The sequence below is a fragment of the Schistocerca cancellata genome, chromosome 2 (genome assembly GCF_023864275.1).
Source record: "Schistocerca cancellata isolate TAMUIC-IGC-003103 chromosome 2, iqSchCanc2.1, whole genome shotgun sequence".
Lineage (NCBI taxonomy): Eukaryota > Metazoa > Arthropoda > Insecta > Orthoptera > Acrididae > Schistocerca > Schistocerca cancellata.
This window is the reverse complement of record NC_064627.1, coordinates 823,764,166-823,786,045: the sequence shown is the minus strand read 5'-3', so window position 1 is coordinate 823,786,045 and position 21,880 is coordinate 823,764,166. Positions and strand designations below refer to the sequence as shown.

Below are 21,880 nucleotides of genomic sequence, written 5' to 3'. Positions count from 1 at the left end.
AGAGAGATGAAAAATAAAGCTGAATTTAGAATTGTAGTCCAATCTTTGTACTACTAACACTTCATTTAACAAAAGAGGAACAGGAAACTGAGTTTCGTCACTTAGTACTAAGCTTGCATCCTGTGTGATACATTTATTGATCTTCAATATTTCCAGTAGGGTCACCTTCCTGTCTTTCTTAGCAGTTCGTAACACTTTGCATCTGCATCGTAAGGTTGATTTTCTATTAAAAGATATTCGGCAGTGGTTGAAAGTTGAATGTAACTATTTCTGAGTGAAATAAATATGTGATATTTCACTTTTGTAAACTCTCTACAGTCTTCATTTTTTTTCTTTTGTATCTTCCATATAAGTAATATCTGTGTAAGTCGCACCTCTCCTTATTTGCGTTTGCGACGTTTCGTTGTCAACTTGAAGATGACCAAGGAAGCCGAAAGCTGGTTCGGGATCAACTAAATATAATTTTTCGTAACTTAAGCGAAGTATTTCTTATTTCATGTTGCTATATTCTGTCAGGGGTCGATGGGAAATTCAGTCAATGTTCTAATATCATTGCTAATTTCTTGATTCTGTCACTACAGTATACTTTTTGTACGATGGATGTTCCCTCAATTGAGACGTCAAACAGCACAGCAGACAATTCTCACAACACACGCCGCGTTGAACAGTGACATGGAAACGAAAACGACCATCCGTGGCAGAAGAGACTCGGTACGGGAATAACGTTTCGGGGGCGATGCAGTAGACTAACTCGCCACAAGCAGTTCACGCAGACAAGCGAGTCGCTCGTATGAAAGGGACTGAAAACAACCGACGCCCGGAAGACAGGTAACTGATCGGGCTAGGAGTATTGATTGTTGCCTTACGTGCAGATACTACGATTTCCGAAATTTCTGACTGATCGCGCTACACTTCATGTATTACTTTGCCCTCCTTTTCATTACCTGCCTCCATTCTTGTTTGTCCATCGCTTTCCTTCTCCTACTTCCATTGCTTTGTAATCCTTCTCCATATCTTCAAGCCACATTTTCCTGGGTCTTCTTCTTCTCTTTCTCCCTTCGGGCATTCCTACACCACGTGAGGTGTAGCAGTTAGCACACTGGACTCGCATTCGGGAGGACGACGGTTCAAACCCGCGCCCGGCTTTCCTGATTTAGGTTTACCGTGCTTTTCCTAAATCGCTTAAGGCAAATCCCGGGATGTTCCCTGCCGACTTCCTTCTCAATCCTTCCCTAATCCGATGGGGCCGATGACCTCGCTGTCTGGTCTCCTCCCCCAAATCAACCAAACAACCAGCTTTCCTACAAACACTTCCTTCACACTTCGAGTTTCTGTCATTCTCTGTACATCTCCAGCCCATCTTATTCTTTCTTGCTTGATTTTCACTACCCTACTGATCTGTCGTAAACGCGCCAGTAGTTCTGCATTTGTCCTTATTCTCCAGCTTCCTTCCTCTGTCGCCGCCCCACATATCTTTCTCAGAATTTTCCTTTCCCATCTCAATAAGTAGCCTTCGTCCTTCGTTCTCATCTCCCAGTCTTCCGATCCATACATTACTATAGGTCTTAGTCTAGTCAAACATATTTAGGTTTTTGTACTCCTGCTAACATTTCTAGACTTCGGTACATTTTGCACGGACTAACAACATCGGTTTCCACTTGCTATTCTTCCTTGAATTTCTGCTGCCGTCCTGTTACGTTATTATCGAGCCTAGGTGTTTAAACTTTTCCACTCTTTGAAACTCTTTCCTATTTATTTTTATTGAAGTGTCCACATCAGGATCTCACATCAACATAGACTGTTTTACTTATATTAAGTTACAGTCCTAACTTCCACGCTGATCCTCTCAATGCAGCATAGTAATCCTTCCAAGCTCTGATATTCCTTGCAGTTAACGCTACGCCGTCAGCGTATGGCACAAATCTGGACACTATTGTTCCTCCTGGGTTTGCTGCCATTTGCCGATTTACCTTCTCTAGTGCAAAAAAAAGGTTCAAATGGCTCTGAGCACTATGGGACTTAACATCTGAGGCCATCAGTCCCCTAGAATTTAGAACTATTTAAACCGAAGTAACCTAAGGACATCACGCACATCCATGGCCGAGGCAGGATTCGAACCTGCGACCGTAGCAGTCGCCAGGTTCCCGACTGAGGCGCATAGAACCGCTCGGCCACAGCGGACGGCTTCTCTAGTGCTAAGTTAATACAACCGTCGTACAGAAAACCGATAAGTGACCGAGATAGGATTAGTGACTGTGGTCTAACGTGTAGATTCTACCATTTCCAAATTGCGTGTCGGCCCTTGCGGAGAGCCGCGCCTGCGTAGGAGCTGTTGCAGGTGGAATGCACGGCACGCAGTGCGCCGGGCAGGGCAGGGCAGGGCTGGGCAGGTATTTGAGGAGCCGTGGCGTGGCGCGGCTCAGCGGTTGTCGTGACCGCCAGCCGCAGCCACAGCCTCGCCTTTTGAGGCTCGCCGCCTCCCCCCACCCCTCCCCTCCTGGCGACCGGCTGGCGCCACGGACAGGTGTCTGCCGAGCAGCCGACACAAAAAGGCGGCCCGCAGCCAAGACCTCAGACCTCCCTCCCTCTCTCCCACCCACTCTCTCTCTCTCTCTCTCTCTCTCTCTCTCTCTCTCTGTCTCTCCCACCTCCTCCTCCCCCCCCCCCCCCGCCCCCCTCTTCTAGCTGCGGTTGCGCTCGGCCTCTGGGTGACCGGCAGGTGCCTGCCACTGGTTTTTGGTGCAACCAACAGGTCATTAGACGCCGATCGCAGCCTGGAACGTCAACCAGTGGCATACGTCTACAGTCTCAGTCTTAGGCGCCCGCGCTCCTCAACCATTCACCCCTCAATTTGGAGCCAAAACCTGTACCAATCACCCTAAAAGAGTTCCTGTGCTGTCGCACGCACCGAGCACCGACTCGTCAGCTGCACTACGTTTTCGAATTCGTCGCGCTGTACCGCTGTGAATAAGAGGAGCTACTACATGTTTGACATTCGTTGTAATATTTGCGAGAGGGTAATTTGTATGTAAAGAAATAGTTTTCTGTGGAAACCACGTTTCTGAAATAAACAGCGTTCGGCTGCAGATGAACTTTTAGAAGAATACGACCGGTGTCGTGACTTCAAATCACATCTTCAGGTGTGCATACACCAGTAAAACATTTATACGGGAAGGAGGGGGACTCAACATTGTCAAAATAAAATACTGTTTGAAACTATGACGCCCCGCTTATTGCGCGGAACAGTATTTTATTTTGAGAATGTTGGCCCCCCTCCTACCCGTATCAGGGTTCTAAAGTTTTACTGGCGTATGCACACCTGAAGATGTGATTTGAAATCACGAAAGCGGTCGTATTCCTGTAAAAGTTCACATACAGCTGGAAGAGGTTTATTTCAGAAACATGCAAAGAAAATAAGTTCTTTGCCAATAGATGACATGTTGTCAGTATCCTGTTTGTACAGTAAACATTTTTTGTTTTTCTGTGCATCTTCATGTTTTCGCTGCGCAGTGACTGCTCCATTAAATTTCGGGCGTGCATCCGCAAGAGTTTCTCTTTTTCTCCTAATACTTCGGCCGTATACCGTTCCGCTTATTTCAGAGTGAACCGAAAGAGCCAGTCTTTCGGCTCACTCCGAAGATGGCTGAACAGTATACGGCCAAAATATTAGAAGAAGGAGAAGAAGTATAATTTATGCAGCTGCACGACTAAATGGAGCGTTGTTTGTCTTTGCTTTGTGGCTCCCATGTGTACCTTCACTTGACGCTGAACGTGTCCTGACATTGTGCAATTATGTTGGAACAGTTGAGCTTTGTGAATGGTGTCCCCGCCCATACTTTAGGTTTTTTAACATTATGAATGCGTTGACACTAAATGTCCGTCACAACAACCAAAATAATATAGACGCAAAGTAAATACTGTTAGTGTTTTCTTCCAACCTTTGTTTGTGCGCCACAGTGAGATATCACACCCAATTTCCTGCATCACTATGTTCACTCTACTTCTTTGGTATAAGTGACAAGCATTTTAGTACAAATCAAAAGGATTTAGCGAATGCAATGAAGAGTCTCTAAAGAGTACACAGGTATACAGGCCAGTTTGCTAGCAGATATACCATTCTAACGAGATGTGTACTACCGTTCAGTCGGTTGTTTGTCATGCTGTATGCTGTAATTGTATAGTACATGACATTGCATCGATGCTCAACCTGGGGAGTTACAAGTAAATCGAATATCAAGATTTTCCAAAGGCTCCAGAACATGTGACTAACACTGAAAACACCTTGGTGTATCGTAACTGCACAGACACACGTATAACTTGCCGTGAATGACGTTGACAACAGATAAAGGAACACACCAGAAAATTAATAGAAAAAAACAAAACAGAAACGCTCAGATCTACTGCATTGCAATCACAGCAAACTGGAATAAAGTAAGGATTCCACTGTCGATGATCAGAGATTAAGAATATCTCGAAGTAGTTATAAAGGCCTAACGGAACAAGTTTTTGTGCCCAAAGTTTCCCAAAAGCCTAATAAATAAAAACCAATGATAATAGAAACGAAGTATAAACACAGAAAGTTCAGCCTCGAAAAGTGGTACTCACACACACACACACACACACACACACACACACACACACACACACGGACGCGCGCGCGCTCGCAATTAAATCAAACATCGATTGTAATACAACTCTCACGTCATCCCCTTTAATTGCGATCGATAGTGTCATAGGTATGAGGAAAAGTCGTCGAATTTGCTGTATGTATTTATGAAACACATTGACACAGGGGTACAATTAACATTAACTGCCATCCGTCGGTTCTGGCCAAGGCTTTCGGCAAGATTACCTTGGCCCTAAGGCAAATGCCGGACCTGGAAACCTCCCTTACGTGACTCCCTCTGCGTTATTACCGACTGACCAGGTACATGGCTCTGAAGTCCATTGCTGTACAATGAGCCGTTACTCGAACCGCACGTTTCACCTAGAGAAAGCGAGCTAAGACGACGCGACAATCGCTACTGCCACCTGCGGATGGCACCAAACGGACGCCTCGAGACCGTCTCGTTATTAACAATGGAAACGCACTCACCGCGGTCTGCGTACTGCACGACGGAGCGGCAGAGGCTGGCAACAGGCTGGAGGCGTCGATGCGTCCGGCGGAGAGGCGCAGACTGTGGGAGCCGCGGCCGAGTATATGGGTTTGTTTTTGTGGCGCGGCGCGGCGCGGCGCGGCTCGCGTTCCTGGGCGGCAGCCGGCGCCAGCCCAGGCGGGCGGTGGCAGAGGCGGGCGCGCCGGCGCCAGCCGCAGCCGCAGCCGCAGCCGCCGCAGACACCAGCCAGCGGCCGACAGGTGCCGCCGGCCGGGCCACAAAAACACCTGGCAGGGCACACACCCCGCGGCCCAGGGACCCTCCCCAAACCGCACCGTCGACCCACCCCCAGAGAGGCCGGGGTCGCTAAATTCCGGCGCACACCGGTAAACACCGAGCTGACTCTAGACCAGTGGCGGCTGGTCAGAGGAGGCATGGGAACCCGGAGCTTCACTTTTATGTTGTAGTAGTGTAATAATAGTAGTAGCAATAACGACAATGAAGAGCCAAAAAAACTGGTACAGCTGCCTAATATCGTGTAGGGCCCCCGTGAGCACGTAGAAGTCCCCCAACACGACGTGGCATGGACTCGACTAATGTCTGAAGTAGTGCTGGAGGAAACTGACACCTTGAATCATGCAGGGCTGACCATAAATATCCAAGAGTACGAGGGAGTGGAAATCTCTTCTCAACCCAACGTTGCAAGGCAGACTCAGAAGTAGTGCTGGAGGGTGTAGACATCATGAACCCTGCAGGACTCTCCAAAATCCGTGAGAGTATGAGGCGGTGGAGATCTCTTCAGAGCAGCACTTCACAAGGCACCCCAAATATGCTCAATAATGTTCGTCTCTGGGGAGTTTGGTGGGCTGCGAAAGTGTTTAAACTCAGAAAAGTGCTCCTGGAGGCACTCTGCAGCAATTATGGAAGTGTGCGGTGTCCCATTGTCATGCTGTAACTGCCCAAGTCCGTCGGAATGCACAATAGATTCAGGTGATCAGACAGGGGGATTACGTACGTGTCACCAGTCGCAGTCGTATCTACATGTATTAGGCTCCCACATCACTTCAACTGCACACGCCCCACACCATCACAGAGCCTCCACCAGCTTGAACAGTGTCCTGCTGACGTGCAGGGTCTATGGATTCCTGAGATTGTCTCCACACCAGCACATGACACAATTTGAAACGAGACTCGTCACTCGCCCGAGCAGGCAACATGTTTCCAGTCATCAACAGCCCAATGTCGGTGCTGATGGGCCCACGGGAGGCGTAAGGCTTTGTGTAGTGCAGTCACCAATGGTACACGGGTGGGCCTTCAGCTCCGAAAGCCCATATCGATGATGTTTCGTTGAATAGTTCGCACGCTGACACTTGTTGATGGCCCAGCACAGAAATCTGCAGCAATTTGCGGAGGGGTTGCACTTCTGTCACGTTGAACAAGTCTCTTCAGTCGTCTTTGGTTCCGTTCTTGCACCATCTTTTTCTGGCCACAGCGATGTCGGATTCCTGAAATTCACAGTACACTCTTGGAATCGTCGTACAGAAAAATCCTCTCTTCATCGCTATCTCGGAGAGGCTATATCCTATTGTTCGTGCGCCGATTGTAACACCACGTTCAAACTCACTTAAATCTTGATAACCTGCCATTGTAGCAGCAATAACTGATCTGACATCTGCGACAGAAACTTGTCTTATATAGGCGTTGCCGGTAGCAGCGCCATGTTCTGCCTGTTTACATATCTCTGAATTTTAATACGCATGCCTATAACAGTTTCCTTGGCGCTTCACTGCATTTTTTACAATAAATCTTTATTCACTTTTGTCGCCGAGCACGAAAGACGTTAGCTTCTGTTATTCCAGCTTAACTGCCAGCACTAGAGAGCAAAAAAGTCAAAGCGCGAAAGCTTAAACCTAGCCCAAGGCTTTCTGATGCGCGAAGCATGCGGCGAGGAGACCAGCCAGGTACATGCCGTAAGCGCTCGGTTCCTGTGGTAACCGCGATGTCACTACTGGGAACAGAAGAGGGTTACACGCTGTAGTAGCCATGTTGCCTTGATCTTTCGCGGCACTGGAGGCCAGTAACTGTGGTGCCGCCTGCCTAGGTTTCTCTTACGTTTGTTGTCCTGCGTGAAGTGAATATAGGTGAAGCCCGACCGTGAACAAATACAGACGTAAAGCTTCAGAGTGAAGACGTCATTGCTTCCTTGCAGGAGCTGTCGTATTCAACGTGGTGTGAAACTGGAGGACATGAATGATGTACAGTTTTGCAACAATGCTGTCTCAGAATGCATTGCTTACATGAAAAACTTAAGAAACGATGATAAATCAGTCGACTTTTCAATTCTACGAAACGTTCCACTAGTGCGGAAGCTGAAGCTTCGATGAACAGAGCTGAAATGATGGACAAATGCAGTGACAATTCATTGATGTTAAAATCAAACAAGTGTTCTTCGAGGCATTCGACAATATTGTAACACAACTGGAAACAAGATTTTTCACGTTGTCAGAAACTGCTCTTTCTTATATGAGGCAATACGACTCAGTTCGCCAATTATGGTCACCATTTCCCTGTAGACGGTGTGGATTAATTATTACAAAAGTAATTTGCGTCCTTCAGTCGCTCGTAGTTGCGCGTGCAACTGGAGACTTCATTTTCTTCCCAGCATACAGAAACATATCAGCTCGTCAGTTTTGGAGACGTTATCAAAAGAATGATTGAGAATGAAACGGACCGAATTCTTCCAGAGGCTTTGAAACTATTTTGTCTAATTTCTACCATTCTTGCAACAAGTGTTTCAGTTGAAAGGAGTTTTTCCTATCTAGAACGCTTAAAAACGTATTTTAGTTACAGCAGGGCCCAGGGCCGCTTATCATCGCTTGCTTGTACCTCAATTGAAAAGCCATTACTGCGAATACTTGAAAGCTGAAACACATGGTACGACGATGTCATCGAAAGATTCAGAAAGGAGGAGGATCGTGTGGTTAACTTGTTTCAGAAGTATGGATCGTCAAGTTACCTTTCTTCACAGGCAACACCAATGAAACGTTTGTAAATAAAAGTATTATCAGTATTGTTATTACTATTACTACTATCGTCGTCGTCTTAGTAGTACTAACAGTAGTTGTAGCGGTAGTAGTAGTCCTTAGGAACGCTACGTGTGCATACATTAAAAGAAAATGAAAAGGGGCTTTCTAGTATGTTTCCTGGCCTCCCCAGAATTTAGTACCATAATCCGCCGTTGCGCTAGACGGTCACCCCTTCCCACGTTTCTATTCCTAGTTCTCGTTGACGTGTACACAGGGGGCGGACAACAATATAGAAACACTGCGGGAAAGACATGCTTGAACACAAACACAGATGCTAGACGAGTCTGCAGGTGGGGGTGGAGGTGTAGATTACGGGAAAATAATAACAGGTTTGTTTGGCTAATTGAAAGGCGTATGTTGATACACACTAGAAGAAGAACTGTAATATTTCGCGAAAACGTGCTAACAAGATGCGAGGAAATTGTTTTAGTTGCAGGAATCTCCTAGGAGTTGTTGAATTCGTTTGGTAAAATATCATCCTACAGGTAACAGATCCCACGGACGCATAGTAATGTAAACAGTCATTCTCCTCACATTCTGTACAAGGTTTAAATGAGAAAAATTGTTTCGAACCAGCGAGAACTATATCGTGGTGTTCACAGAACCTAAAAAATTTAAGCGAGTCTATGAAGAGTAAGCGCAGTACAAAATTGTCAGAGTATCATAGGAAATATTATCCCATTCGTGGAAGACGGAAAATGGATAACAGACGTAATGGTACAGTTAAAAATGCATGTTAACATGTGTTTACATGGTGGCAACATCCCTCAGATGTAACTGGCCGCACGCCTATGAAACATTTTGTTCCGTAATTTGTCACGTACAAAAATTCTCGTACTGTCTTCATCAAGGATATATGGGCGGGCCGTTTACAATAATTTACTGTCGTATTTGCATAGTACCCTCTTCTGTCATTGGGACTCCTACGTGAAATTATTCATAGCTTGAAATAAATTCCAATTTCCGCGACTGCGCCGTAGATATTCGTAACGACGCTTTCACACCACTGACAGCACTGTAACAAATCGGCGAAGATGATTTACTGGCGACTCGACCCCCAATAAACGACACAGCCGCGGAACAACACACTAGCGGATCATTCGAGGTGATGCAACAACGAAATCCCTATATTGGCGACGAGTTGCCTAACTGCCAGATCATGTCTTCCCGCGGGGTGAGGCTGCTGATTCACTGACTGGAGTCAGCGATACTCGTCGACTGACGATTTGGTTGCCAGCGAGGACCTACACGTAGATGCTTCAGTGAAGCTGAGTTATAAACACACGCGACGACACAGTGACGGAAATCTCCTGCTCTACAATAGGAGGAAGCAACACTTTACCAACGCTGAGAAATACGTGAGAGTTATGCTTATAAAAATGGAGACCTGTCACAAGAGGATTTCAACGATACACATTGAGCTGCACAAAACTTGGATGTTAATATAATGAGACGCTAATGGAACAATTTTATTTTTAATAAAGTTAGTATATTTGCACGGTTCTTTACCTTTTTTCCCTCAATAATCTGAACGAACTGTATTTGTTGCGTTATCGGTATGCAATATGATGTGTTATCAGCTGTTGTGAGTTCTTTATTTTATTTTATTTATCTGTCAGGTCCCATGCGAGCCACAGTTAATTGGCCATGGAACGAGTCAGTACACAGCCTACAGAATGCTGAGGAGAAAATTTATAAACGACAGAATTAACAAAAGCACGAAAAAATGAGAGAGAGTTTACGAATAAAAGACACATTTACAAAGAGAAGTCCTCAACTACTGCAAGGAACTCCTGTACAGAATAGAAGGGGTGTACCAGAAGAAAACTTTTCAACTTGAATACTTGGGGCTTATCAATCATTTTTTTTTAAATTTCTGCTGGAAGGCTATTGAAAATGAGAGCTGCGGAATGCTACACGCATTTCTGTACAATGCTTAAGGATGCCTTACCCACACGCACTTCGTTTCCACATCTAGTGTTCACTGACTGAATGAATGTTTCAGTTTCTTCTGAGTAGCCGGCACGGTAGTTCAGCGTATTCGGTCAGAGGGTTAACTGCCCTCTGTAATTAAAAAAAAAAAAAAAGTGGTCCATCCCGAACAATTACACCGAACTAAAACGAACAAAATGAGATAAATAGAGAGCGAGTCAGTACTGTTAACACAAGTCCCGTCACGGAATGCACGTGCAGAGATGACCGAGGTAGAACTCAGAGATACCTGAACCTACACGGAGTTCGCGAGCTTACAAAAAAATGGTTCAAATGGCTCTGAGCACTATGGGACTTAACTACTGAGGTCATCAGTCTCCTAGAACTTAGAACTACTTAAACCTAACTAACCTAAGGACATCACACACATCCATGCCCGAGACAGGATTCGAACCTGCGACCGTAGCGGTCACGAGGTTCCAAACTGACGCGCTTAGAACCGCATGGCCACACCGGCAGGCGCGCGAGCTTACACCTCAGATCACTCCTCAGATCGCTCTGATCATCTTTTCCTGAGTTATGAATGTTATTGGTGAGTGGACAAGAATTGCCTGAAATGTAACACTGTACTGAACACTAGAGGCAAAATAAGCAGGGGAAACAAGGCTCCGTGCTTCAGTCTCGGCGACAGTGGATATTATTGTAACAGCAAAGATAACAGCATTCAATTCTGCGCAAGCTTGTGGACGTGATATGTACTTCGCAAAAAGCTTCCGACCTGTCGTCAGTCCTACAAATTGAAAACGGTCGACTTCACTGACTGTTTGAACCACTTGGGACAACAGAATTTAGCTCTTACAAGAGCTGTATGTCAAAGTGTATGTTTTGCGTTCTGCTGCAGTTCAACATTAATCCGTTCTCTGAGATTCCCAAGCTGACGTTACTGACAATCTTATTAGCTACATAATTTATGTTCCATTTCATCTCCTTCGCAGTAACTCTTGTGTCATCTGCTAAGACAAAAGATTTTTTTAGTCGTCATATTTAATGGCACATTTATATTGTGTGTAACGGGCATAAGAGCAGATAGTTTTACATTTAATACTTTAACATAAATACACATCTGTGTGTCTGTTGTCTGCGTCAAACAGTCTTCCCACAAACTCGTCACAAACTTTAGACCTCATGTTTTCCGCATGGCCATAACTGCACCATCAAGTGGACTACGCCTGACAGTACGGACCAACCGTTCTGCGTTCACGTATCCCGTGTCCACACTTCAACATAATAAGACAAAATAAGCATTATTGGCTTGCTCTTGCCACATGGATTTGGAGGTACTAACCAACTTAAAAGCGTACTACTGATAATTGCTGTAATTACTACCCTGCAAAACAAGTAAACACTTACGTAATGTTGTTCAGTACATCGTCCTCAATCATCAATAGAAATATCTGCATATATACATCCTGTATATATGTCAAGAATCTTGATCCAGAACAGAACTGTGTGTCATCATACACTTTACATGACTCCAGTCAGATTCAAACCTCGCCCTGTTGGTTGCCACTGGATTACAACCATCGTTTCGTACTTTCCAGATATGAAGTGAACCACTGCTGAGCTTTTTCCTTAATCCTACAATGTTCCAACGTACGCAAAAGTATTGCATAGTCCACACAGTCAGATACTTTTGTTAAATCTGTATGTCCTTGCACAGTTATACAATTATTTTATATCACCAGGTGTACCACTTCTATAACAAAGTACTGGCTCCACAAAACATAAATTAAGGATTAATTAAGGAAAAAATATTGCTGTTTTCTGCTATTGAGCAATACAATTGATTTTAATGCCGAAGCATTTTCTGTGAAGTTTATGGGTTACTCTATCATGTATTAAAGATTTAGTCTGCTGCGCTCGTACATAACTTTCACGTCTCTGTATGCCCATCTTCTCAAAAATGGTTGCGGGACTCGGCTCTTCGGCACAGGATGTCAGATCAAACACCTGTCAGCCGCCCAGTTTCGAAACTTATTTTATTTGGCTACCAGTTTCGGCTATTTACTACGTCTCTTCAGGATCCTGACCGATGTGTATGATGATTCCACCTCGGTTCTGGTCAAAACAGGAGGCAGCAATACTAGTATTAGTAGATTTCTGCTTGATTTTTAGAGATCACTTCACCATTATCTGCCGACTGACCAGAACCGAGGTGGAATCTCGGGGCCTGAAGATGGCGTATTAAGACGCTGAAACTTGTAGCCAAATAAAATAAGTTTGGGAACTAGACGGGTGAAAGGTGTTTGGTTTGACATCCAGAACTTTTTATGGTCTCGAGATCATGAACAAATAAGTTCTCCGTTACAGATTCATAGGACATTACGAGTAATTTACCTGTCCCGACCTGAATGTCCTCCCTGCGCTCTGTGTTCGCACAACACACGCTGACGGAAATTCTTGTGCAGCGCTCACAGTCGTTAGGCCGCGAGTGAAACCGCGACCTCTCGCCGGCGAAGACAATTACTCACGTTACCGCGCGGCGTCCAGACAACAGCGTGCCACTTTGCCAAGGTTGGCCGCCCTGGGCCAGCTGCCGCCAGATGCCGCGTAGCTGCTGATCCGATTAACAAATAACGGCAGCCGGTCACATGCGGTGCGGGGGAGAGGAGAAGGGGGGAGGGGCACATCCGGTCGATACCGGAGCTGCAGATTGTCTGCCGATAATAACTCACTGCCCGCACACAAGAATTCTTACCGTGTGAACAGATTGCTCTGACGCACGCAAGCTTCACGGAATGCGGCGCTGCATATTTGCATATTTCGATCCCTGTTTAACGCGTTTGTAAACCCTACATTGCTTCATGGCAGGTAAAGTGAGACTCCCTACTGGTAAATTGTTACTGTGTTACAGGAAAAGAGTGGACCATCCATAAATGGATGACACGCGCAAATCATAGCCATTAGAACAAGGTTCAAATGGTTCAAATGGCTCTGAGCACTATGGGACTTAACATCTGTGGTCATCAGTCCCCTAGAACTTAGAACTACTTAAACCTAACTAACCTAAGGACATCACACACATCCATGCCCGAGGCAGGATTCGAACCTGCGACCGTAGTAGTCGCGCTTAGAACAAGGCTTCCAGAAGCTGAAGTTTTTGTTTTGTTTACAAATAGCTCGGTGATCAGCGCGTACCCTAATATTTATAGTTTCATAGGAAATAAACAATAGGGATACAAACTAACCAGAATAACACTGTACACATAATATAGCTGAATGCTTAAAAATATTGGTGGGTGAAAACGATTCAAGAATATATAAAAAGCTACGAATACTATCCTGTATGAGCCCATTAGAGGCACAGTGCAAACCGTAGTAGCTGCTCTTTTGCCAACGGTTTGCGTAGTGTCTTTTGACCACTGGATTAATGAGCCAGAATTAGAGTCACTCGTGTCACACAAACATTCGGAAGTAAGAATGGCATGAAACGCAATAACCACATACGCTTGGTTGTAGATAAAGCAAATGGCAGACTACGATTTATTGATAAGGTACTGGCAAAGTCTATATTTGTTGTAAGAGGTTCATGACTAAGGAATTTATTGCTAGCGCACTCGAGCAGATGTAATTTCGATGGACTGCTCATGCGCTGCCTGCGATATGTAAGCTATCAGAGAATCTCAGACCAGAGAACAGTGTTGGCTGCAATAAGAACTATGTGGCAGTAGGAGTAAGTAGTAGTTAGCTGTCGTGTGTATCGAGATGGCTGGGCCGGTCGTGGGAAGCGATGGCGGTGCCTGAGCGATGTAGTAGCTTAGGTAAAAGCAGCCTCGCGCATATGTACTATTGTTATATCAGGTCCCATGTAAATGTTTTTTAAAAAATCTGTTAATAATAATCTCTCTTATAAAAATTAACTTTCGAAAATCATTCATCTCAATTTAAAGAATTTACTAATTTCTCCAATCCATGGTCATCCCGATTATTCTAAAGAAAAATCAGTTATTTCTTTTTATACATGACTAATCTATCGGTCAGCATTGCACTGGGCTGTGCCAGAAAAATTTCGTATAGGAGCAGATATATACGCGTTATCCGGCGACTTCATAGAGGTAAGAATTTTCAATTTATTCAGTATGATCTTCCAGGGCCATGACGCAACACTGCTGACGTCCAAATTTACCAGTTTAGATTCACAGCCAGTTAATTATTGAAAGGTTACATATGAGTCACAATTTTATTGAGAGAGCGTCACATGTTATTATTGGTAGGTTACGGAATTTATCTGTTGATAGGTTACACTGAATGTGAATGATATAAGAATTTTTTTTTTTCTGTGGGGAGGTTACACTTGGTTACTGCAGCCAACACTGCTCTCTGGTCTGAGATTCTCTTATAGCTTACATATCGCAGGCAGCGCGTGAGCAGTCCATCGAAATTACATCTGCTCGAGTGCGCTAGCAACATATTCCTTAGTCATGGATCTCTTACAATGTAAGCAAGTGATCTGACGGACAGTGTGAGTAACAATCTGCGACTACATGCTGACGAAGCCGTGGCGTACGGAGAAGTACCGTCAGTGAGTGACTGCAGGACGATACAGGATGGTTTAGACAAAACTTTTAGTTGGTGTTGTTACAGCGTAAAGTCAAGCGCCAGCACGCCAGTCAGAAATGACAGGGAAGAGAAGGCTGTGAGAAAAAGTCAGTCAGTCGCACGCTGACCGGCCCCCTTTCAGGACGACAACGCGACAGCAGCGGTCCCTATGTGAAGAGGACATAAGCGCTGCTCCCGACTGGTGACGGCCCACTTGGATAGCAACTTCAAGATTAGCCACTTCGATAGCAGTCCGGGACAACTTTTGTCAGTTAGAGATCAACAGTCACTGCATAGACTGATTATTTCGTATGTCGCCCTTTGCCTGCGACACGTCGGTGTAAATGCCGTAGTTAAATAACGTATTTGATTAATTGTAATAAAACTCATTAATACGAGTTGTTTGTTTGTCTAGCGAACCGAGTAGGTAGGAGTAGACACAACAGGTGTGATGAATAGCAACTTGCTCTAAATGTAGAAAAATGTAAGTTACTGCAGATGAGTAGCAAAAACAATCCCATAACGTTCGAACAGAGCATTAGAAGTGTGCTGCTTGACACTGTAACGACGATAAAAGCCTAACGCAGCAAGCGATACGAAATGGAAAGAGCACGTAAGAATGGTAGTAGGGAATATGAACGACCGCCAAGCACTAAACAGTGATTTGCAGATTATGTATGTTGATGTAGATGTAGAAGCAGAGTCTATCTCCAAAAGAGATAGCTCACAAAAAACGAGTAAACCTCATTTTTGAATACTGCTGAAGATTTGCAGAAAAAATTATAAAAGTCCACACTGGAAGCAGTACCTAGCAGAAGCGCTACAGTTGGGACCAGGAAATGGTCAATGAAAGGGACTAAATTCTGTTCCTGATTCTGATGGCAGAAAGACCTGAATGTTAAGCAAATCGGTGGAGCGCCTTGGGAGCTCGTGAAATCGAAGCAGTCGACGATAGCCCTCGAGGTGGTGAGGCGGCAAACTGTGGACCCCCTAGGGCGGCGTTTGACATGTAAAGTGATTATCGTTTCAGAATTCGGGAGTCAGTGATCCTTCGCAATCAAAAATGGTTCAAATGGCTCTGAGTACAATGGGATTTAACATCTGAGGTCATCAGTCCCCTAGAGCTTAGAACTACTTAAACCTAACTAACCTAAGCACATCAAACACATCCATGCCCGAGGCAGGATTCGAACCTGCGACCGTAGCAGTCGAGCGGTTCGGGAATGAAGCGCCTAGAACCGCTCGGCCACAACGGGCGGCCATAACCAACGAGTTCACTTTTTTCGATACGGAAAGCCTACAAAGCATTCGGAAGTGCGTTCCCATGTGCGGGCGCCGAACGCTTTTAGCCACTGTTTCTCTTGCGGATTGGTGAGTGTGAACTTGTTCGGTAAAAAGAGGCCTCAGAGCAGAGCATGAAGCCATTACCAAACCGGAGACGACTGGATAAAAGCGACAGGCTTGGCTAGGGTTAATTCATACAAATAAATTTCATTCGCTGTAGCGGATATCTGAGTGTTGTGAGACTTTTTGCTTTATTGATATTGAAGAAAAAAGTGTGCTGCTGTTTTGTTGTTGCTGTGATTATTGGTGGGAGTATCCAGCCACCAGCTGGGGGCGGTACATTGACTTGTCAGCGCTTAATACACTGTGCACTCACATTAATGTGACCATCTGTTAAAAGCCTGAATAACCAGCTTTTATAGCGCGAGAAGTGCAGGAAGATAAGTCAGTGCGTCTCTGGTAGGCACCGTAAGCATATGGAGCCATGCCGAGTCCAGTGAGTGGCTAGCTGCGCACGGTTTCTCGGTTGAGAATCCATGGCGCGAATAGCCCGATCGAGGTTGTCCCACAGATTGTCGATTGGGTTTTAATCTGTGGAGTACGATAAACTCATCCCGGTGTTCTTCGATCCACGCATGTGTACTGCGAGCTATTTGACACGTTGCATTGCCCTCCTGTTGTGTGGCAGCGTGCCGAGAAGAAAGAAACTGCATGGTTCCCAAAGATAAATGCAAACTCGTGTCGTTTCATTGTGCCTTCCAGAAGGACGACAATATCTAGGAAATGCCACGAAAAAAATCCCCAGACCGTAACGCTCCATCCGGTCTGCCAAGCACTGTTGGCAAGCGGGGTGCAGTCAGCTCTTGTGACGCTATTTGATAGAGAAGTAGCGGCTTCGGTCTCGTAAGCTGACATACGGTTGGGAGAGCGGTGTGCTGACCACATGCCTTCTATATCCGCATCCAGTGACGCCTGTAGTCTGAGGATGACACGGTGGCCGGTCAGTACCGTTGGGCCTTCATGGCCTGTTCGGACGTAGAGAGAGAGAGAGAGAGAGAGAGAGAGAGTTTGGTCTCAAACGTTTGTTTCACGCTGTGCACGCCAACACCTTTCTGTCCAATGCAGCATAAAATGTCATTCATCCGAAAAGGCCACCTCTCGCCGCTCAGTGTCCAGTTGCGGTACTGGCGCGCAAATTCCGACCTTCGTCGCCGATGGGCAGAAGTCGGCATTGGTGCACGAACCAGTCGCCTGCTGCAGTGTTCACTGGGAGACGCTTTCGGTAGCCCCTTGGTTCACCTGGGCAGTCAGTTGCCCAGCATTACCACGTCTGTTCGCCGGTGCACAGTGTCGTGTACGGCCCCTGCTGCACCACGGTTGCCTCGGCACCGGTTTTGGATAGAGCCGTTTTGCTACGCATTTCGTGAATATTCCAATCCAATCTTCGGATGGCGAAATCTTTCCTGAAATTACTTAAATAGACACAAGGATATTGATCTTTGATTTCATATGTGTCAGACGTTTGAATTGAGTATTTTGGGTATACCATAAATCGCACGCATCTAAAGGCTGTCTATTCGACTAAATACCTAGGAATTACAATTCCGAGCTACTTCAATTGGAAAGACCACATGATAATGTTGTGGGGAAGGCGAAACGAAAACTAGGCTTTGTTGGCAGAACACTTAGAAGATGCGACAAACCCACTAAAGAGACAGCCTACATTACACTTGTCCGTCTTCTGCTGGAATATTGCTGCGCGGTATGGGATCCTTACCAGGTAGGATTGACGGAGGACATCGAAAAACTGCAAAGTAGGGCAGCTCGTTTCGTGTTATCGCGCAATAGGGGTGAGAGTGTCACTGATATGATATGCGAGTTAGGGTGGCAGTCGCTGAAACAAAGGCGGTTTTCTTTGCGGCGAGATCTACTTACGAAATTTCAATAGCCAACTTTCTCTTCTGAATTCGAAAATATTTTGTTGACACCCACCTACGAAGAGAGAAATGATGATCATAATAAAATAAGAGAAATCAGAACTCGAACGGAAAGATTTAGGTGTTCCTTTTTCCCACGCGCCGTTCGAGAGTGGAATGCTAGAAAAGTAGAATGAAAATGGTTCGATGAACCCTCTGCCAGGCACTTAAGTGTGAATTGCAGAGTAACCATGTAGATGGAGATGTATAACCCTGTCGTGTCGGTCAATGGAAGGTTGGCATGTTTATCAGAGCACAGAACTAATCCTGGTCTGCCAATAAAGGTTTCCCGTTACGTCTGTACAACAGGACGTTGTGTAATTTGTCTCGTGCCCCGTAGAACGCCAAGAGTACGTAGCACCAGCTAAAGATGTGGTGGTGATTCAGGTCGCAATCACAAGTGAGATTTCGCGTGACGCTACGGACACTGCAAGACAGGGACAAAGGGAGCGTTTCACCACAGCCATTCAATTCACAGTGAATCGCAACAACCCAGATGAGGATGTACATATCTTCATGGGTTTGCTAAAAGTTTACTATGTACGTGTGAAAATGTTTCCGAATGACAGGAAGATGATCGTCGGTCTTCCCTAGAAAGGGACCCGCAGGTTGATGAGGCTGAGGGTGATTCGCACAATCGGCTTCAGGTTTGGGGGTCGTAAAGCCAGGAGGTGTGAATTGGCGGTGACCCTATGTTTTTATTAGTTTGTTAGCCCCTGGATACACGAATGCAGCCAGTCGAAAGGCGGTGAAATTGGGCGCTGGTAGGTGTGGAGCCGGGCGGCAGGTGTCCGTGTTCCGGAGCTGCCAGGTGCGGGCAGGTGCTGCGCGCCGCGCCGCGGCAACACAAAAAACACAGACAGGTAAGCGGCGCGACACGCGGGCGCCAGCCCCACACCTCGTGCAGGCCAGCGCGCGCTTCGCCCGCCCTCGAACTAGCGCCCACACCGCAATGCACTCCACTTACTTCTGACGTCACTATCACTGCACCACAACCCTTCAGCAAATTCAGGATGCTCCGATATACGTTTTCTACAGCATTCACATCAGAAACACCTGTTAGAAAAGATGCTACTACATTTGTTCCCATCTAACTACTTGCCTCAGTGGGAATTAATATCGCCGCCTCACACTGAAATGGCCATGATTTGGAGAGCTTTCCACCTGTCTTCGGTGCTGTATTACGCCAACAGAAGTGATTTCATCTGGACGAAGCTCACGGCGAACATGACTCGTCCACGCCTACCCGTGACTATTCAGACCGCTGTGTGTAATGGTTACCGATATTTAAGTCACTGCGTTAGATATAACAGCGTGCAATCATTCGTTTTCTGAATTTGCGTGGTGTGAAACCAATTGAAATTCATCGACAGTTGAAGGAGACATGTGGTGATGGAGTTATGGATGTGTCGAAAGTGCGTTCGTGGGTGCGACAGTTTACTGAAGGCAGAACATCGTGTGACAACAAACCGAAACAAACTCGGGCTCGCACAAGCCGGTCTGACGACATGATCGAGAAAGTGGAGAGAATTTTTTTGGGGGATCGCCGAATGACTGTTCAACAGATCGCCTCCGGAGTTGGCATTTCTGTGGGTTCTGTGCACACAATCCTGCATGACGACCTGAAAATGACAAGTGTCATCCAGGTGGGTGCCATGAATGCTGACGGACGACCACATGGCTGCCCGTGTGGCATGTTGCCACGCAATGTTGACGCGCAACGACAGCATGAATGGGACTTTCTTTTCGTCGGTTGTGACAATGGATGAGACGTGGATGCCATTTTTCAATCCAGAAACAGAGCGCCAGTCAGCTCAATAGAAGCACACAGATTCACCGCCACCAAAACAATTTCGGGTAACCGCCAGTGCTGAAAAAATGATGGTGTCCATGTTCTGGGACAGCGAGGGCGTAATCCTTACCCATTGCGTTCCAAAGGGCACTACGGTAACAGGTGCATCCTACGAAAATGTTTTGAATAACAAATTCCTTCCTGCACTGCAATTAAAACGTCCGGGAAGGGCTGCGCGTGTGCTGTTTCACTAAGACAACGCACCCGCACATCGATCTAACGTTACGCAACAGTTTCATCGTGATAACAACTTTGAAGTGATTCCTCATGCTCCCTACTCATCTGACCTGGCTCCTAGTGACTTTTGGCTTTTTCCAACAATGAAAGACACTCTCCGTGGCGGCACATTCACCAGCCGTGCTGCTATTGCCTCAGCGATTTTCCAGTGGTCAAAACAGACTCCTAAAGAAGCCTTCGCCGCTGCCATGAAATCATGGCGTCAGCGTTGTGAAAAATGTGTACGTCTGCAGAGCAATTACGTCGAGAAGTAATGCCAGTTTCATCGATTTCGGGTGAGTAATTAATTAGAAAAAAAATCGGAGGCCTTAGAACTTGAATGCTCCTCGTATTACTCCATGCCACATACGTCTCGCGAAGTGACCTCTACGAGAAAGTCATGATAAGTAGAGCTGATACGAAGGTTTAGGGTCAACATCTACATCCATACTCCGCAAGCCACCTGACGGTGTGTGGCGGAGGGTACCCTAAGTACCTCTATCGGTTGTCCCTTCTATTCCAGTCTCGTATTGTTCGTGGAAAGAAATATTGTCGGTATGCCTGTGTGTGGGTTCTAATCTCTCTGATTTTATCCTCATGGTCTCTTCGCGAGATATACGTAGGAGGGAGCAATATACTGCTTGACTCCTCGGTGAAGGTATGTTCTCGAAACTTCAACAAAAGCCGGTACCCAGCTACTGATCGTCTCTCCTGCAAAGTCTTCCACTGGAGTTTATCTATCATATCCGTAACGGTTTCGCGATTACTAAATGATACTGTAACGAAGCGCGCTGCTCTCCGTTGGGTCTTCTCTATCTCTTCTATCAACCCTATCTGGTACGGATCCCACACTGGTGAGCAGTATTCAAGCAGCGGGTGAACAAGTGTACTGTAACCTACTTCTTTTGTTTTCGGATTGCATTTCCTTAGGATTCTTCCAATGAATCTCAGGCTGGCATCTGCTTTACCGACGATCAATTTTATATGATCATTCCATTTTAAATCACTCCTAATGTGTACTCCCAGATAATTTATGGATTTAACTGCTTCCAGTTGCTGACCTGCTATATTGCAGCTAAATGATAAAGGATCTTTGTTTCTACGTATTCGCAGCACATTACACTTGTCTACATCGAGATTCAGTTGCCATACCCTGCACCATTCCGAAAGGAACAGGGAAAGGAGGAGGAGGAAAGAAATTCGAACCAGAAGTAGTGTCTGCCACACACCGTAGGGTAGATTATGAGCAGTAGATGTAAGTGAGCGGAGAGTTGACTGTGTGTATGCGAGTAAGTGAGGCAGCCGCGACGTCAGGCGATGTTTTAAATTAGCAGTGGCACGTAAACAGCGGTTGCCCGCCATACTGCAGGTGGCCAGGTGAGCGCGTCCCGGTGTGACCGCGCCCCAGCTACGGCCGAGTCCGGCGCCTGCGGTCGCCGCGGCCGGTCGGGACTCCAGGCGAGACAGCAGAGGCGGAATCGCGTGCGAAACCGCCTTAGCATTTTTCCCACGACCGCCTAACAGGTTCGGGCGACGTGGAAATGGCGTGTCCTGTCCTGGCCTGGCCTGTCGTGTCGTGTAGTAGCGGACACGCAGCTCGCCCGACCCGAGTTATGAATGTGCGGGCGACGCCTGTGCGCCTGGCGACGTCTCCGTCGACTGCCCGCAGCACGCCGCCACCTTCAGCCAGTATCCCCACCAAGCCAGACTCAACAGCGGTGTGCGCGTGTGTGTATGTTTGTGTGCGTGTGTGTGTAAAGATCACGTTAACAGGTCTCTACCTGAATTTGTTTTAGGAGAAAATGTCGTTAAGGCGTATCAAGTTTTAAAATCTGTTTA

At 46.2% G+C, this 21,880-nt stretch overlaps 1 protein-coding gene across 1 annotated transcript in view; it reads right to left on the bottom strand.

The window, feature by feature from the left end:
* The window catches only part of LOC126159004 (microtubule-associated serine/threonine-protein kinase 3), an 85,450-nt gene extending 63,907 nt beyond the window's left edge, over positions 1 to 21,543 (bottom strand). Inside the window, exons 1-2 of the mRNA XM_049916482.1 lie at positions 21,406 to 21,543; positions 2,279 to 2,528 (exon numbers count right to left, since the gene is read on the bottom strand). Coding sequence (XP_049772439.1) covers positions 2,279 to 2,528; positions 21,406 to 21,543 — 388 coding nt within the window. The remainder of the gene's footprint in view (positions 1 to 2,278; positions 2,529 to 21,405) is intronic.
* Between the last annotated feature and the right edge of the window lie 337 nt (positions 21,544 to 21,880).